The following is a 15,384-nucleotide window of genomic DNA, read 5'->3' as shown; positions in this document are numbered from 1 at the left end:
CTCTACAAACTGCAATGTTGATCTTGCCCTTCCCAATCAATTTTGCTTTTAGCACTTTTAACGTGAGTAAAGCCCAAGATGAGCTGATGTAATATCCTTTTATCTATGTCCTTTAAATTGGTTGGTCAATCTATCTGCCTGTGTGTGTCTCTGTCTGCTTGCTTTTAATCTAATTCAGCATTAATTTCACATTTTTACTAAGATCTTCTGATACCATGCTGTGTTTGTTTCCCATAGGTTTTTGAAAGAATTGCACTGTAGAGTCAAATACTGCAGCTTTTGCATGAATTTGTATCTTTGCTTGCAGCTGCTGGACTGATGCATTGTTATTTTACGCATGACTGCAGTGCAACAGTGAAATGTGGTACGCTGGATACATACTTTCATAAGAATTAGTTCCTGACTGTCATGAATAATATAACCTTTACTGAAAAGGGCAGTAGGGTTTTGAGCCTTCTCCAATTCACCTCTCGCTTGTCCCCATATTTTTGACCATTAAAAGAACTTGGCTTTCAAATTTTGGATTAATCTGTTCTCGGTTGAGTTCACAAAGTTTCTGCTACTGACGTCTCCAGGTTGTAGACTATTCTATTGCCACAGCCTTGAAGTTTGTTTTTAATAAGAAAGAGATTGATTTTAAAAATCAGAGACTGTGTAGTCGTCATGGTTATCAAGCAACTTTTTTTTGGCTTGGTTTTGTCGTCATCTTCGAGGCATGACAATTTCACCTCCCTGTGCTAACATTATTCTATAAATGTTCAATTAAGCCTTGTTTCAACTGAAATGTGACAACACATTGACACCAAGCTAGACTTTTCACCTTTGGCAATCAATAAATAAAAAGTTAGAGTAGCTTTTTTCTTCCCCGCCTGCTACAATGAAATCTAGACAGATGAATCTTGAAAAGAAATGAACACCACTGTTTTCCATAAGTAATGCGCTTCGCTATTTGTCTCCTGTTGTGAAAGCCTCTCTTCCATGCTGAGAAATTCACTGCCATGACAAAGCTGTGCTCAAACTGCTGGGTTTAATGTTGATATCATAGGCAGCCTCCATTAGTTTATATGAATTGCTGAAGCTATTACACTGAACAAGAAAGAAATCCTTGCATGAGTTTTCTGAAGGATTTTGACTTGTATACAATTTAAATTGCGGTCAAAGTTTGTGCCAGAAAATAGATGTATAGATATGAATTCAACCTTTTCTGGCATAGTTACACTGTTTTATTTCCAATAACCAGCTTAACTGCTGGTCACTATTGTGATTTGCTTCCAGGCTTTTAACTTTTTTTTTTGTTCTGTCTTCTGTATATACTCACTCTGCCTGCTTACCCTTGTCCCATCCCTCTACCTAGCTGTCCTCTTCCCTCTCCTGTCTCTGGACATTGGATCTTTTGTGGAAACTAACTATCCTTTTGGCCCATTTCCACTGCAGTCATGCACTAACTAGCAATGTGACACCCTAGATGTATATTCTCATAAAATTTGGTCTTCATTCCTTTGAATAATATGACAATATATTATTTCTCTTTCTAGTTAAATAAACACTTGTATTAATACAACCGTTATCTTTTAGTTTAGACAGTCATAAATAAACCTGAGCACCTACAGTCTGTATTGCTTTTGTAAAAATGTTCACAATATTTTGGCACTCATCACTTTGTCTGTACAGCATACAACTCACCACAATCTTGTGTGCAGCTTCTGGTGTTTTAAGAGTTGTACTTGATCCTGTGAAATTTTTGGCACTTTCTGGTGACATTGTGACACACTTTTTCAGTCATGTTATTCATAACCTTTGCTCTGTTGTGTCGGTCAAATATTGTCACCATTACAGCATCTAACTATTATATATACTTTTGGCACTGCTTTCAGTTTGAATTATAGGTTTTGTAGTAAACTTGGGTTTGATTTAATATTTAGATTTTAGCATCAGCGTATTCAAATGTGCAGTACAAGAGTGCAGTGTAAACTGTACACTGTTGCCACGCGGTGCCAGCTTAGGTACGAAGTCTTTGTAACAGAAGTGGAAAAATAAAGATCAGTTAAAGCATTCAACACTCGCTAGTCACCTTGGTATAGAAGTGGAAAAATGCATGTAAAATGTAATTTGTGAAAATGTATTAGATGCTGAAAGGTGGTGAACTGAGTTATTTGAATTAAAAATGAATGAAGTTGGTTTATCTTGGCTGCATCCAAATAGGACAACTTCTGAATGTGTGGGACAAAATTTGTAGCTTAAAGATTTTCAAAAGTACAAATTGCCACCATTCTCACTTAACTCACAATTCCAGAGAGGAGGTCAATTGCTGTTTCAAGTATCTCTACCCAAAATGCTGATTTGAGTTGGAGGGGTTAGGATCTGTTAGATATGCAAATTTCCATGATTTTCAGTCAGTCTTATGACTACAGTTTGAGGCTATTCTTTTTCCTTATTCATGTTCAAAATGCGTGCTTCTATTTTAAAAACACATTAATGTGGCTGCTGGCTACTTGAAAGTTTGTTTTTTTATTAAAAGACAGGAAAACCCCAGCTGGTCAGACAGCACCTGGCCTGAGAGAAACAGTAATATTTCAGGCCAGTGACCCTTTTTCTCCTAAAACCATGTGCCCAAAGGTTCATCATGCTGGAATATTAACTCTGTTTCTCTCTTTTCAGGTACTTCATTTGAGTGTTGTTAACCAGCCATGGATGGCATCTTGACAGGAGAGCCACAATACCAAATGCAGATGTTCCTAGCAATTAAAACAATATTAAATCTTTATGCACTGCCTCTAGTATCTTCTATTGGTCACATGTCCCCCTCATTTTGAACCCAACAAGGACAGTTTTCTCGGTTTCTGCATCCCATTGACATTGGTTAGATGAACAGTATACCCAATCCAGTGTAGTTATTTGTAAATAGCATTATCTGCTAATGTTGTACTTCCTTGCCATTGAACTAGGGTCAATTCTAAGCTTGGACCATTGTTGACACATGCTGAAACTGTCTAATCCATGGACCTGAAGCGCATTCCACTAGCCTCTAATATGACTGCTGTTCGCCTCCAAAGCAAGGGTAGCACTGGCATTAACAGAGCAGTACATGACAGGAAATATCAGTGAGCAAATGTAGGGCAAGCAGAGTTTTGTCCCTACATTTGTCACAGGAAATCTCTTCCACATATGAGATAGTAAGCAGTGCCGATGCTGGAGTCACGGGTGTGGAGCTGGATGAACACAGCAGGTCAGGCAGCATCAGGAGTAGTAGAAAAGTTGACATTTTGGGTTGAGACACTTACTACCTGACAAATTTGTTATTTCCTGTATTTTTTTTTGTGTTAGCACTTTAAAGCAGAAACTTACATAAATTGGAATTGCACGTGCACGGCCTAGGATAATCCATCCATTTGGATGGATGGCACAAATGTGAGACTTTGCAGTTGATGGTAGATTAGACTGTGCACTTGGAACTGGTAATTGGCCAAAATATTGTATGAAACGAAGTTTAAAACTGGTTAGGAATAATTTAGCTTTACTTAAAGCATTTTGGCCAGGGTGGGAAATGGAAAGAGAGGCCATGACATTCCCTTCTGAATGTAGCTTATTAAAACTATATAACTGGTGAATTTCAATCTTGAACTTTACACAAAAGGGAGTAGAGAGAAAGAAACATGCCAGTTTCCTGTTTTAGTGATGGTTTAAAATGGATACTTCAAAAGCTAAATGATCATCCTATCAAAGCCTGAGTTAATGATCCTCATCTCTAAAGGGATGAAGAGCCGTTAGGTATTTCTTACCTTGTTGGTGGATGATGTGCCTATCCTTGTCAAATTCACTGGGTGCTCGTCTGCTATATGTTGGAAGGATTGAAGACCTTGCTCCAGAATAAAATCAGGGTTGAATATTTAAAGCTGAAGTGAGGGAATGCAACTTGAGGGAACGTTTTGTTTTGCACACGCTGCTAAGTGAGCAGTCCTATCAATCTGGATGATAAAATGATCCCACGATGAAGAACAGTGAGTTCTCTGCTTTTCTAATTCTTTGGCCATTCCCTGTCATGGGGCATGTACTGGCCTCCAGAGCTGACTGCACTTCAAAAGTAACTGACTGGATTATTATTTAAAACTTCAACCACTTCCAAATTGTGCCAAATAAAGAAAGCACAGACTTAATAGGCTGTGAGAATATATTTAAAGTCTAATGAAAGTAAGCTATCAGTGAGTACAATCCAGGCTTGATATTTAATCCTTTGTCTGGAATTCTGCATTTTCCTTTACCATTCGAACACCTCCCTTAAGTGATGGGTATAACATAGGATGTCATCGCCTGTCCAAAACGATGTATCCTGCAAGTGGAAATGCTACTTAACAGCCCTTAGAAGTTTTTTTTGCCTTAGTGTTGTTTTCAGAAGGCGTTAATGTTGTACAAAAGGTTTCTTCAAAAATAAACCGACAAAGCAGATCCTGGCAGTGTTCTGATTCAGATGGCCAGTACTTCAGTATTCCACATCCAGACACCAATCAATATGTTGGACCTGATCATTTGGACTGCACTTTTCGTGACGAGAGTTCTTGGTACAGGTATGAATTGAATTCCAATTACATCTGTACATTAAATCTCTAGTCTTGTCCTTTTGTGATGAGGGTGCTTTGAAATAAAAAGGATAGAAACCCTTGGATTCTGCATAAGAATGTGTCTGCGACTACCTCAAATGTGCCACATACCTTTTTAAGAGATTTTGATGGTATGCTGGAACGAGAGAGCAGAATGCAATGACTTTAATCACCATTTGCAGCAGCCTCACTTGTAATACTAAACGACTTTAAGTGTCACAGGAAAATGTTAGTGTTCTCCTCAATAGAAAATGTCAGTAATCATGCTGCCAGCCTCTCTCTTTCACTGACTGTACTGCTAAAGTGCATATACAAATGATACTTCGAACCACTCCAAATGGAGCACAGAAGTCATGCTTTCCTGACACTGAATGCTATTTGTACAGAACATTCAGGAAAAGTGAAATCCAAATGAGCAAGCTTGGATTGACTTCCAAGCATTACCAGAGTGAAACGGCTGATTCTTTTCTTTTGGTTTTTCACTGAAAAAGTCACTACCTTCTGCATTGACACCTTTCAAACTGATTACACTTTTCAAAATCACCTTGTTGATTTTGGTTCATATTAAAGGAGCCAAGTAGTGTCTTGTTATGGTGGCAGTTCTACAACAAAAGTGTTAAGTGTCTGAATGTTTGTTTTACAAATTCAAACCTTAATCCTAAACGTTAACTTATTTGCATGATAGCATGCAAGCTTTTACAAAGTAAAAATCCACTGAGAAATGGGGAGGGAGAAAGAAATTGCTGAATTTAACATCATCTTTGAGTATTATTTTAATGTAAAGCTTTACAAGTCGCTGTTTATAGAAAATGCATATTTTGTGTTTGAAAATAAATAATTTCAAGTAACCATAATCAAATTGGTATTGATCAGTGCCTCTGCAACCCTCAACACTGCCCCCCCCCCCCCCCCCCCCCCCCCCCCGCCAACCAAACTGGTGGCATAAAGTCAGTGTTCAAAACCACTCCATCCTGGTGTGTTGTGAAATCAGACTAAAATCTGCATGGGATTACATTTTAACGTTAATTTTATTCCTTGTTTTGCTTTTGCAACAGGAAGAAATTTAAATTTCCCTGTGATTTCCTCATCTTGACTGGTCATTATGGAGATTGTGGATCAGATTCAGATGAGCGGGGAAATGAGGTACTAGCCAATGTAATCATTCAGTAACCAGTCCAAGATATTGTCAAGGTACATGCAACTCCTTGAATAAAAAGAAAATGATGCTGATACTTGTACACATACAAACAAAACTTTCAGCATTAAACAAACATTTTAAATGTTCAAATTCAAGTTGAAATGACTGTATAAATGAGCCTCTTCTTGTTTTTGAATGCAGCAAATATCTCCAAGTGAGTAATCTCACTGCCAAACTAAGTACTCTGAAGGCTTAGCCTACACTCTCTCTCATACATTCCTTTTTTAATGTGACTTGATGGAAATAGAGTGGGGGCCTATCAGGTGTGAAAAGCCCTGCTGCTTCTGACTTGGAGTGGCCTCTAGGCAGTGATTTGGGGATGTCAATCCAGTCATGGTTGATTTCAACACTTAACGTGGTAAAGCAGGATTTCTCAACCCCTGATCAACTTCTCAATTAGTGAGCTGCCTTGTGTAACGGCCTTGTTCCTCACTCCCTGAGGGCTGCTTCAGGGGTCATTTAAGGTGAAAATAAAAGTTGCAGCAGAAAAGAGTTTGAAGAGGTTTCACGTTTGGAATAATCTTTGGGCATATACCCATGGAGGGATAATTACAGTACTTCTGAACAAATGTGTTTTGTAATGGAGATTAAAGTTCTTCCACTTGGACAGTTCTCAAATCCCTTAATTTTGACATCCAAAAGAAAACAAAACCACAGATTTCAAGTGAAAGAAATATTAATTTGATTTCTGTGTTGACACCCTGACTATGTTGTTAAGGTAAACTGATCTTACTGCACAGGTACTGCTCTGGTGCACCTAAACTGAATCAGTGTATTCCTGACCAGAAGAAAGGAGGCTTTCCACTTCATTAGCAGTGCATTTCTATAGGATCCAGAAATCATGATTAACAGTGTATAAACATTAAGCTGTTGTCTGCAAACCAGATACAACTTGAACAGAAGTTGCACTGTTGATGTTGGTGTGAGGTTGAAATTGTTTCTAGTCCATTATTAAGCTTGTGTAAATGCATCTTGAGAATAATTCATTACCTAAGCAGCTAGTCAATAGACACCGAAACTTAATATTAAATTTTAAGTGTGCTGTACATAACTATAATTTGTAGAAAAATACTTTTACTTTCAATGCATTCAACAGTCTATTACTTGGCAATTGTTCAAATGAATCATCAATGATTGCTTTCACTTTTTTTTTAAAACATTCACATTATTCTGCTGAGTGTGCTCCCATTTTCACTCTACAGGTTTTGATGTATTTTTTCATAATTGCACAGTGCAGGACACAGCTTATGAAGCAAGATGTGAAGCAATGTGCATATAAAGCCAATTTGAATGGAGCTAGGTTTTCCACTACTGTTAGTTACAGCTGTCTGATCTTCACCCACAGTTTTCATCACTGTACTCTTAGTGAATGATGTTTCAGTGACCGGCCCTAATCTATCATGCTTTTCAACAAAAGTAATCTATTTCCTGGCATATGAACTGATAATTGAGGTCATGATGAAGAAGAATCAGTGTACTCGTTAAAATTTGAAAAAAAACCCTCTTTTCCACACACCCCCCTTCCCCCGACATGTATTAAATTATGTAAAGTGAGAATGAGATTCTGAAACTCTTTTTGGAGGTAAAACAACTTAGCCCTAGCACATTACTGTTGTTCTTCAGGGAAGTCCTATTGTCTCTTTTAAAAACAGAAGTAGCATTCATGCCACATATCTCAAATTCCTCACCATCCCCATCCTGGGCCTTGCTTTTGACTGGATCAGCCATGTAAATACTGAGATTGTAAGAGTACAAGAGAGGATGGGCAATTTCCAATGAATGACTTGCTTTCTGACCACTCAAAGCTTTTCCACCAGCTACAGGATGCATGAGGAATATGAAATCTAGAATACAGCTCCAACAATGCTCAAAACTTAATCATGCAAGATTAAATAAACACTGGAAGTGAACGATCAGTCATAACATGAACTCATGAGTTATGATTAGCCACTTAGAACCGGAATGCGTAGAGCACTGAGTACCAACATTATGAACTGAATTAGCACGTATTTTATACAAAATTGAATGTGGAATAGTTTGAAATTTGTACAAATGCTTAATTGATATTGACATCGCATTTGTTCACTTCACTGATGACTGCAAAACTCAATTCGGAGTGCTATTCTTTGATAGCACCTTTCAAACCTGTGAACTGTATATGTGGGATGAGACAGTAAGTCCATCCCTTTCAAGCTTCCCTCTGGTTTCTCATTATCCTGACATACGAATAATTTGCTATCCAGTCATCTTCCCTGGGCCAAATGCCTGAATTCGCCTATCCAGCAACACTGGCAGTACCACTATCATATGGGCTGCCACAGTTTGAGAAGATCACCATCAGGTCACTGCCTTGGGCAGTTGGGGACTGGCAGTACATACTGACATTGCCACAGATGCCCACATTGAGTGAAGTTTTGTAAAAGTGACAAGGCATTGATGAGCTGACATTTTTGTAAATGCTTTTAAAGTAGGAGTTGGGGCACAGGGCTCCATCTGTACTAGAAGAATTGAGATGCACAAAAATGACACATTATCATACATAAAGCATTAGTGTAGATTTCCAACTGTTTCTTGTTCAATTTTGTTTAAAATATGCTATTTGAGTTCATCATGTAGCCTTTCTCATGCCTTGCATTTTTCTGTAGTAATGCTTTGTTCATTGTCACTAATATGAATTCACATACCACCACATCTGAGCTTTCTCTTTGCTATCTAGTGATGGCTATGATAAATGTTAAACCTACAGTTTGGGATCCTGTACTGATGCAAAGGGTTTTGAAGCTATCTTTAGATCCAGGGTTTGTACTCCTCCAGGGTGTCCTGCTGGTTTTCTATTCCGGATGGTCACTTGGTCAGGGCCTTTTGGTGGGAGGTCCTGCTTACTGAAATTGCTTGCCATCAAAGGTTAGCAGCTCTTTTTGAATGGCTGTGACATTGGGGAGGTGATGGCCACTGGCAAACAACAGCCCCTGGTGGCTGAAGGTCCAGGACGTGGGAGAAACGTTGCTGATTTAGGGTCCTAGTAGAGGAGACGTGGGTTAGGGTGGTTCTTAATGGATCCTTACTTCACAATGCTCGGGCTGTCAGTCAGAGTGGTCTTTGAGTGAGGGGCTGTCCAGTGAACCAGCAAACTAATACACACAACAGTTTACTAACTGTCCATTTGACATGGCAAATCCCCCACACCACCCTCTCTCTTCTCTACCAGTACCCCGCCCACAAGAGCTACTGGGTTAATACCATGAGCATTTTGTAATAAATGACATGCTTTCTGCCTGCTCCAAGCTTTTCCACCAGCTAGAGGACACATCAGGAACGTGGAATCTAGTCTGCAGCTCCAGCAATGCTCAAAACTTCACCATTTAGGATAAAATAAACGCCGGAAGTTAGAAAAGATCAGACATAACATAAACTCATTAGTTACGATTAGCCACTTACAACAGAAATGTGTAGGGCACTGAACAACATTATGAATTGAATTGATGTGTTGTGAAGGCCATCCCTGGACTTAATCGAGGCACAGGCCAGAATGTAGTGCAATCCCCTGCTGCCAGCACCCAACTGATTAAGTGTCCCTCTGCTGCTAACCTCCCCAAAGGGGGAGATTCAAGATACTGCCCATAATCTCCAGTTACACAGGAGTGACTTGCTTATTCCGCCTGTTTGCTTCCAATCCACTATGATCACATCTATTCTTCCTGGCATTTCTAGTCCTGCTTTATAAGTTTATTCTGTCACAATCCTTTTATTACCAAGTTCGTTTTGAAGTATTATGACAGTATAAAATTATTCTGTGAATTAATGGAAATAGACGCATCCTCATGGAATGCAATTTGTTATTGATCTGGTGAGATAATCCAGTCTGACAAATTAGTGGAATGCCAGAACAAAAACAGACCATTCAGCCATTTGAATGGTCCATTAGAGTGTGGCTGATCTGCTCTGAACTCCCATGCTCTTTATTTCCATAGATTTTTTTTTTGGTTTGGTCAAAATATTGATCTCAACCTTGACGGTTTTATTTGAAGCAGTATTTTGTTTTTGAGTCTAATTGTGAGAAACGACAAATAATTTTCTTTTCCATTTAGACTTGCTGCTTCACTCGAATCTGGGGGCAGTTCTGGCTTGGCTTCGGATTCAACTAAAGCAGATTCTGAAAAATGTCAAATGGGTGCAAGGCTTCAATCAACTGCTGTAGTAATAACCTCTGAGTCAACTGAGTGACACCAGCAAATTATACAAATATATGTGTGTAGTTGTAAGTTCGGACAAACTGCATTTAGAGTAGTTGATTTGACATTGGAACAATGCCAATTTGTATGTGGGCTGAATTTGTATACGAATGAATATGGATTATAAAAGTGAAGACAGAGTCCCACTTCTTTCTTGAACCTAAGATTACATTGTTAATCAACAATCTCAGTTATAATGAGCTCTTTGCTTGCTGTCCAAGCCCTTTTTATGCTACCACTGTTGTGCTATGTAGCACTTCATGTACAGAGTGGATAGAGCCCCTTCTAGTCCCACTCACCCCTAACGTTATTAAAATCATAATTTTATTGCAGTATATGCTTTAAAGTGTGAGAGTCCAGCATTAATTTTTGTTTGATGGTTCCTCAAAAACTGCTCATTTATGCTTTACTGTTCATTTGCCATGAATATTTGATTCACATTTTATTTGTAACTACCTCACTTGTTTAGAATCATAGAATCCCTACAGTGTGGAAACAGGCCATTCAGCCCAACAAGTCCACACCGACCCTCCAAAAGAGCAGTCCCACCCAAACACATTTCCCCTACCCCTGCATTTTCCCCATGTCTAACCTGCCGAACCTACACTTTCCTGGGCACTGTGGGTAATTTAGCATGGCCAGTCCACCTAACCTGTATATCTTTGGAGGAAACCAGAGCACCCAGAGAAAACGCACACAGACATGGGGAGAATGTGCAAACTCAACACAGACAGCTGCCCGAGGGTGGAAGTGAATCCAAGTCCCTGGTGCCATGAAGTAGCAGTGCTGACCACTGAGCCACTGCTGCACAATTTTAATATTAGCATAGCCTCTGTTTTAACGTGATCATACCAGTGCATTTTCTGTGCAGCCCCTAAACTAAAAGTGCATCCAAAGCATTAAGCTTTTTCTATGTGTGACAGAAGACTGCAACTTCCTTGGTAAGAGACTATAAACAGAGTACACAATACAATTGCTTTCCCTGTGTAAAATTTTAATAAAAGATTTAGCCTGTCAGATATGTAAAAAGTCACAGGGCAAGAGATGTTAAAAATATACCATTTAACAAAACTGCAAGATCACTGACAAGTGGAAGTCCTCCAGTGAGCATCTCTAGTATCATTGGTTCAATTTAGAGTATTACAATAGAACAGATATCTTTTCGGCTCAACGATTAAACACTTTGAGTTAGAAGGTTATGGTTATAAAGTGTCACTACGGAGACTGGAGAGTAGAGGGAATTACACCTTTTCAAGTTTAAAGACCACAACACTAAGCATATGTAAACAGGGCTATGTTACGGTGAAGTCAGACCAAATGGCACTGGAGCCTGGTTCTGTCGGACGCAAAGTCAGATACCCTTTCTTGCCTCTATAAATAAATAAATCCTGTTAATGATCACCTAATGTGGTCCTCCTCTTAGTACAGAGACTAAATACACAACCCATGGTGACACTCCAGTAACTGTCCTGAGAGGTACTCCTCAGCCAGCAGTTTCAACTTACTGTGCCCACTTGAATAATGAAAATGATCCTATGTACTATTTTGAAGAGTTCAGCCAAGTATACTGACCAATTTTTATCAAATCACTGTTGAAATTGAGACAGACTATCTAACCATCACTCATCACAGTTTCTGGGACATTATGTGTACATTAGGCTCCATGTTTACTGCAATAAGGACGACATTTCAAAAATGTAATATTAGTTATAAAGTGGCTTGTGATGTCCTGAGCTAATTAAAAGGTCACTTACAATTCAAGTCAACTAAGTAGTTGTGTGGATTCAAAAGTGGGCAAAGAAACGATTGAAAAATTGAATATTTTCTTCCTGTATTTGGGTTCATAGTCAACAATTGCAGCGAGAAACTGTGTTGCTTCTGGGACTTGCCTTGTTTTACAAATTGTAGCACAGGGTCTTTCAAGCCCACCCGAGGGGGAAGACTGGTCCTAGTCTTTGTGTCTCGTCTGAAATCCAGCGTCTTTGATGGTGCAGTACTCAGTTGGCTGGTTGTTGGTTTGCGGTACAGCGTGGGTTCAGTTCCTATACCGGCTGACATTACTGTGAAGGTCCTACCTTCTCAACCTCTCCCATCGCCTGAGGCATATCGACCCTCAGGTTAAACTCACCACCAGTCACCCCTCTGTCTGATAAAAGAGCGGCCCTGCAAGACTATGATGACTTTACACAATCAATATTGCCCTGAAGAAACAGCGATGGTCACTAGGGAGTGGTGCATAAATACACAACCACCTGGATTTGAAGGTGGACGACTGCCAATTGAGCCAAGTTTGACCCCCGTTTAAAAGCGCTTAAAATGACAAAATAATTGAGGAAGGCTGTGGTTTTCTGTCAACTATGGGGAACTAGAGTAAATTGCCACAGTGTGGTGCTGCTAGCCAATTCCGGGTAAATAGAACATTGCTGTTGTGCATTTGGCCAGTACTGGTACTAAATCAACATGGTGCTGACAGGAGAAGTGCTTGTCAGGACTCTGTGTCTTTGTGGAAGGACTCCCAGAGTCTGAAATGCCTCCTCTCCAGACAACTCCTCAAACATTGTCATCTTTGCTGAGTTAGTGAGAGATTCTTAGAGAATTTCTAGATGTGGATTTGAAGGAATTATTTTGTAAGCTAAAAGGAATATTCATTAACCAGCCTCTACATGTATTACAAGTAACTTTCGGAAGAGGGATAGTCAATAACATATATTCCAAGTGCATGATGTTATGCACAGCTATTTGTACGCTTTTAGTGTTGAATTAATGCATTATGACTTTTTAAATTTTATTCTTTAATCCTATTTTTGAAAATTAATTTGACATGTTTTGAACATCTTGCTTGTACATGATATTGACCAAACCCCATTGCAGTGAACAAGATATACTTTTTGCAATGTCGTTGATATGTGGCTAATTCTCAAGTGATTGATTTATGCAAAGCTAAAGGATCTCCAAAAATGGAGTGTTATACCATTTGAAATGTAGATTTGATCAGGATGTCTTGAAATGTCAGTGCTTGTTCCAGATGACTGGAAGTAGAGAGATCCAACTATTATAACAAGATAATAAAATGTGAGGCTGGATGAACACAGCAGGCCAAGCAGCATCTCAGGAGCACAAAAGCTGACGTTTCGGGCCTAGACCCTTCATCAGAGAGGGGGATGGGGGGAGGGAACTGGAATAAATAGGGAGAGAGGGGGAGGCGGACCGAAGATGGAGAGTAAAGAAGATAGGTGGAGAGGGTGTAGGTAGGGAGGGGATAGGTCAGTCCAGGGAAGACGGACAGGTCAAGGAGGTGGGATGAGGTTAGTAGGTAGCTGGGGGTGCGGCTTGGGGTGGGAGGAAGGGATGGGTGAGAGGAAGACCCGGTTAGGGAGGCAGAGACAGGTTGGACTGGTTTTGGGATGCAGTGGGTAGGGGGGAAGAGCTGGGCTGGTTGTGTGGTGCAGTGGGGGGAGGGGATGAACTGGGCTGGTTTAGGGATGCAGTAGGGGAAGGGGAGATTTTGAAACTGGTGAAGTCCACATTGATACCATATGGCTGCAGGGTTCCCAGGCGGAATATGAGTTGCTGTTCCTGCAACCTTCGGGTGGCATCATTGTGGCAGTGCAGGAGGCCCATGATGGACATGTCATCAAGAGAATGGGAGGGGGAGTGGAAATGGTTTGCGACTGGGAGGTGCAGTTGTTTGTTGCGAACTGAGCGGAGGTGTTCTGCAAAGCGGTCCCCAAGCCTCCGCTTGGTTTCCCCAATGTAGAGGAAGCCGCACCGGGTACAGTGGATGCAGTATACCACATTGGCAGATGTGCAGGTGAACCTCTGCTTAATGTGGAATGTCATTTGGGGCCTGGGATGGGGGTGAGGGAGGAGGTGTGGGGACAAGTGTAGCATTTCCTGCGGTTGCAGGGGAAGGTGCCGGGTGTGGTGGGGTTGGAGGGCAGTGTGGAGCGAACAAGGGAGTCACGGAGAGAGTGGTCTCTCCGGAAAGCAGACAGGGGAGGGGATGGAAAAATGTCTTGGGTGGTGGGGTCGGATTGTAAATGGCGGAAGTGTCGGAGGATAATGCGTTGTATCCGGAGGTTGGTAGGGTGGTGTGTGAGAACGAGGGGGATCCTCTTGGGGCGGTTGTGGCGGGGGCGGGGTGTGAGGGATGTGTCGCGGGAAATGCGGGAGACGCGGTCAAGGGCGTTCTCAATCACCGTGGGGGGAAAGTTGCAGTCCTTAAAGAACTTGGACATCTGGGATGTGCGGGAGTGGAATGTCTTATCGTGGGAGCAGATGCGGCGGAGGCGGAGGAATTGGGAATAGGGGATGGAATTTTTGCAGGAGGGTGGGTGGGAGGAGGTGTATTCTAGGTAGCTGTGGGAGTCGGTGGGCTTGAAATGGACATCAGTTACAAGCTGGTTGCCTGAGATGGAGACTGAGAGGTCCAGGAAGGTGAGGGATGTGCTGGAGATGGCCCAGGTGAACTGAAGGTTGGGGTGGAAGGTGTTGGTGAAGTGGATGAACTGTTCGAGCTCCTCTGGGGAGCAAGAGGCGGCGCCGATACAGTCATCAATGTACCGGAGGAAGAGGTGGGGTTTGGGACCTGTGTAGGTGCGGAAGAGGGACTGTTCCACGTAACCTACAAAGAGGCGGCTTCCTCTACATTGGGGAAACCAAGCGGAGGCTTGGGGACCGCTTTGCAGAACACCTCCGCTCAGTTCGCAACAAACAACTGCACCTCCCAGTCGCAAACCATTTCCACTCCCCCTCCCATTCTCTTGATGACATGTCCATCATGGGCCTCCTGCACTGCCACAATGATGCCACCCGAAGGTTGCAGGAACAGCAACTCATATTCCGCCTGGGAACCCTGCAGCCATATGGTATCAATGTGGACTTCACCAGTTTCAAAATCTCCCCTTCCCCTACTGCATCCCTAAACCAGCCCAGTTCATCCCCTCCCCCCACTGCACCACACAACCAGCCCAGCTCTTCCCCCCTACCCACTGCATCCCAAAACCAGTCCAACCTGTCTCTGCCTCCCTAACCGGGTCTTCCTCTCACCCATCCCTTCCTCCCACCCCAAGCCGCACCCCCAGCTACCTACTAACCTCATCCCACCTCCTTGACCTGTCCGTCTTCCCTGGACTGACCTATCCCCTCCCTACCTCCCCACCTACACCCTCTCCACCTATCTTCTTTACTCTCCATCTTCGGTCCGCCTCCCCCTCTCTCCCTATTTATTCCAGTTCCCTCCCCCCATCCCCCTCTCTGATGAAGGGTCTAGGCCCGAAACGTCAGCTTTTGTGCTCCTGAGATGCTGCTTGGCCTGCTGTGTTCATCCAGCCTCACATTTTATTATCTTGGAATCTCC

The 15,384-nt window shown here is 41.7% G+C and overlaps 1 protein-coding gene across 11 annotated transcripts in view; it reads left to right on the top strand.

Annotated features, from left to right (window-relative positions):
• Positions 1–15,384, top strand: part of lmo3 (LIM domain only 3) — a 70,792-nt gene that overhangs the window by 20,324 nt on the left and 35,084 nt on the right. The window contains exon 3 of one of the 11 annotated variants that reach the window (XM_048553685.2): positions 9,882–11,881. The exons of the other annotated variants lie outside the window; for them this stretch is intronic. Coding sequence (XP_048409642.1) covers positions 9,882–10,017 — 136 coding nt within the window. The 3' untranslated portion in view covers positions 10,018–11,881. Of the gene's footprint in view, positions 1–9,881; positions 11,882–15,384 lie in introns of those variants that run through there. 11 annotated transcript variants of the gene reach the window in all.

The sequence above is a fragment of the Stegostoma tigrinum genome, chromosome 25 (assembly GCF_030684315.1).
Source record: "Stegostoma tigrinum isolate sSteTig4 chromosome 25, sSteTig4.hap1, whole genome shotgun sequence".
Classification (NCBI taxonomy): Eukaryota; Metazoa; Chordata; class Chondrichthyes; order Orectolobiformes; family Stegostomatidae; genus Stegostoma; species Stegostoma tigrinum.
The sequence above is the reverse complement of the archived record's forward strand: the minus strand, read 5'-3'. Positions and strand labels throughout refer to the sequence as shown.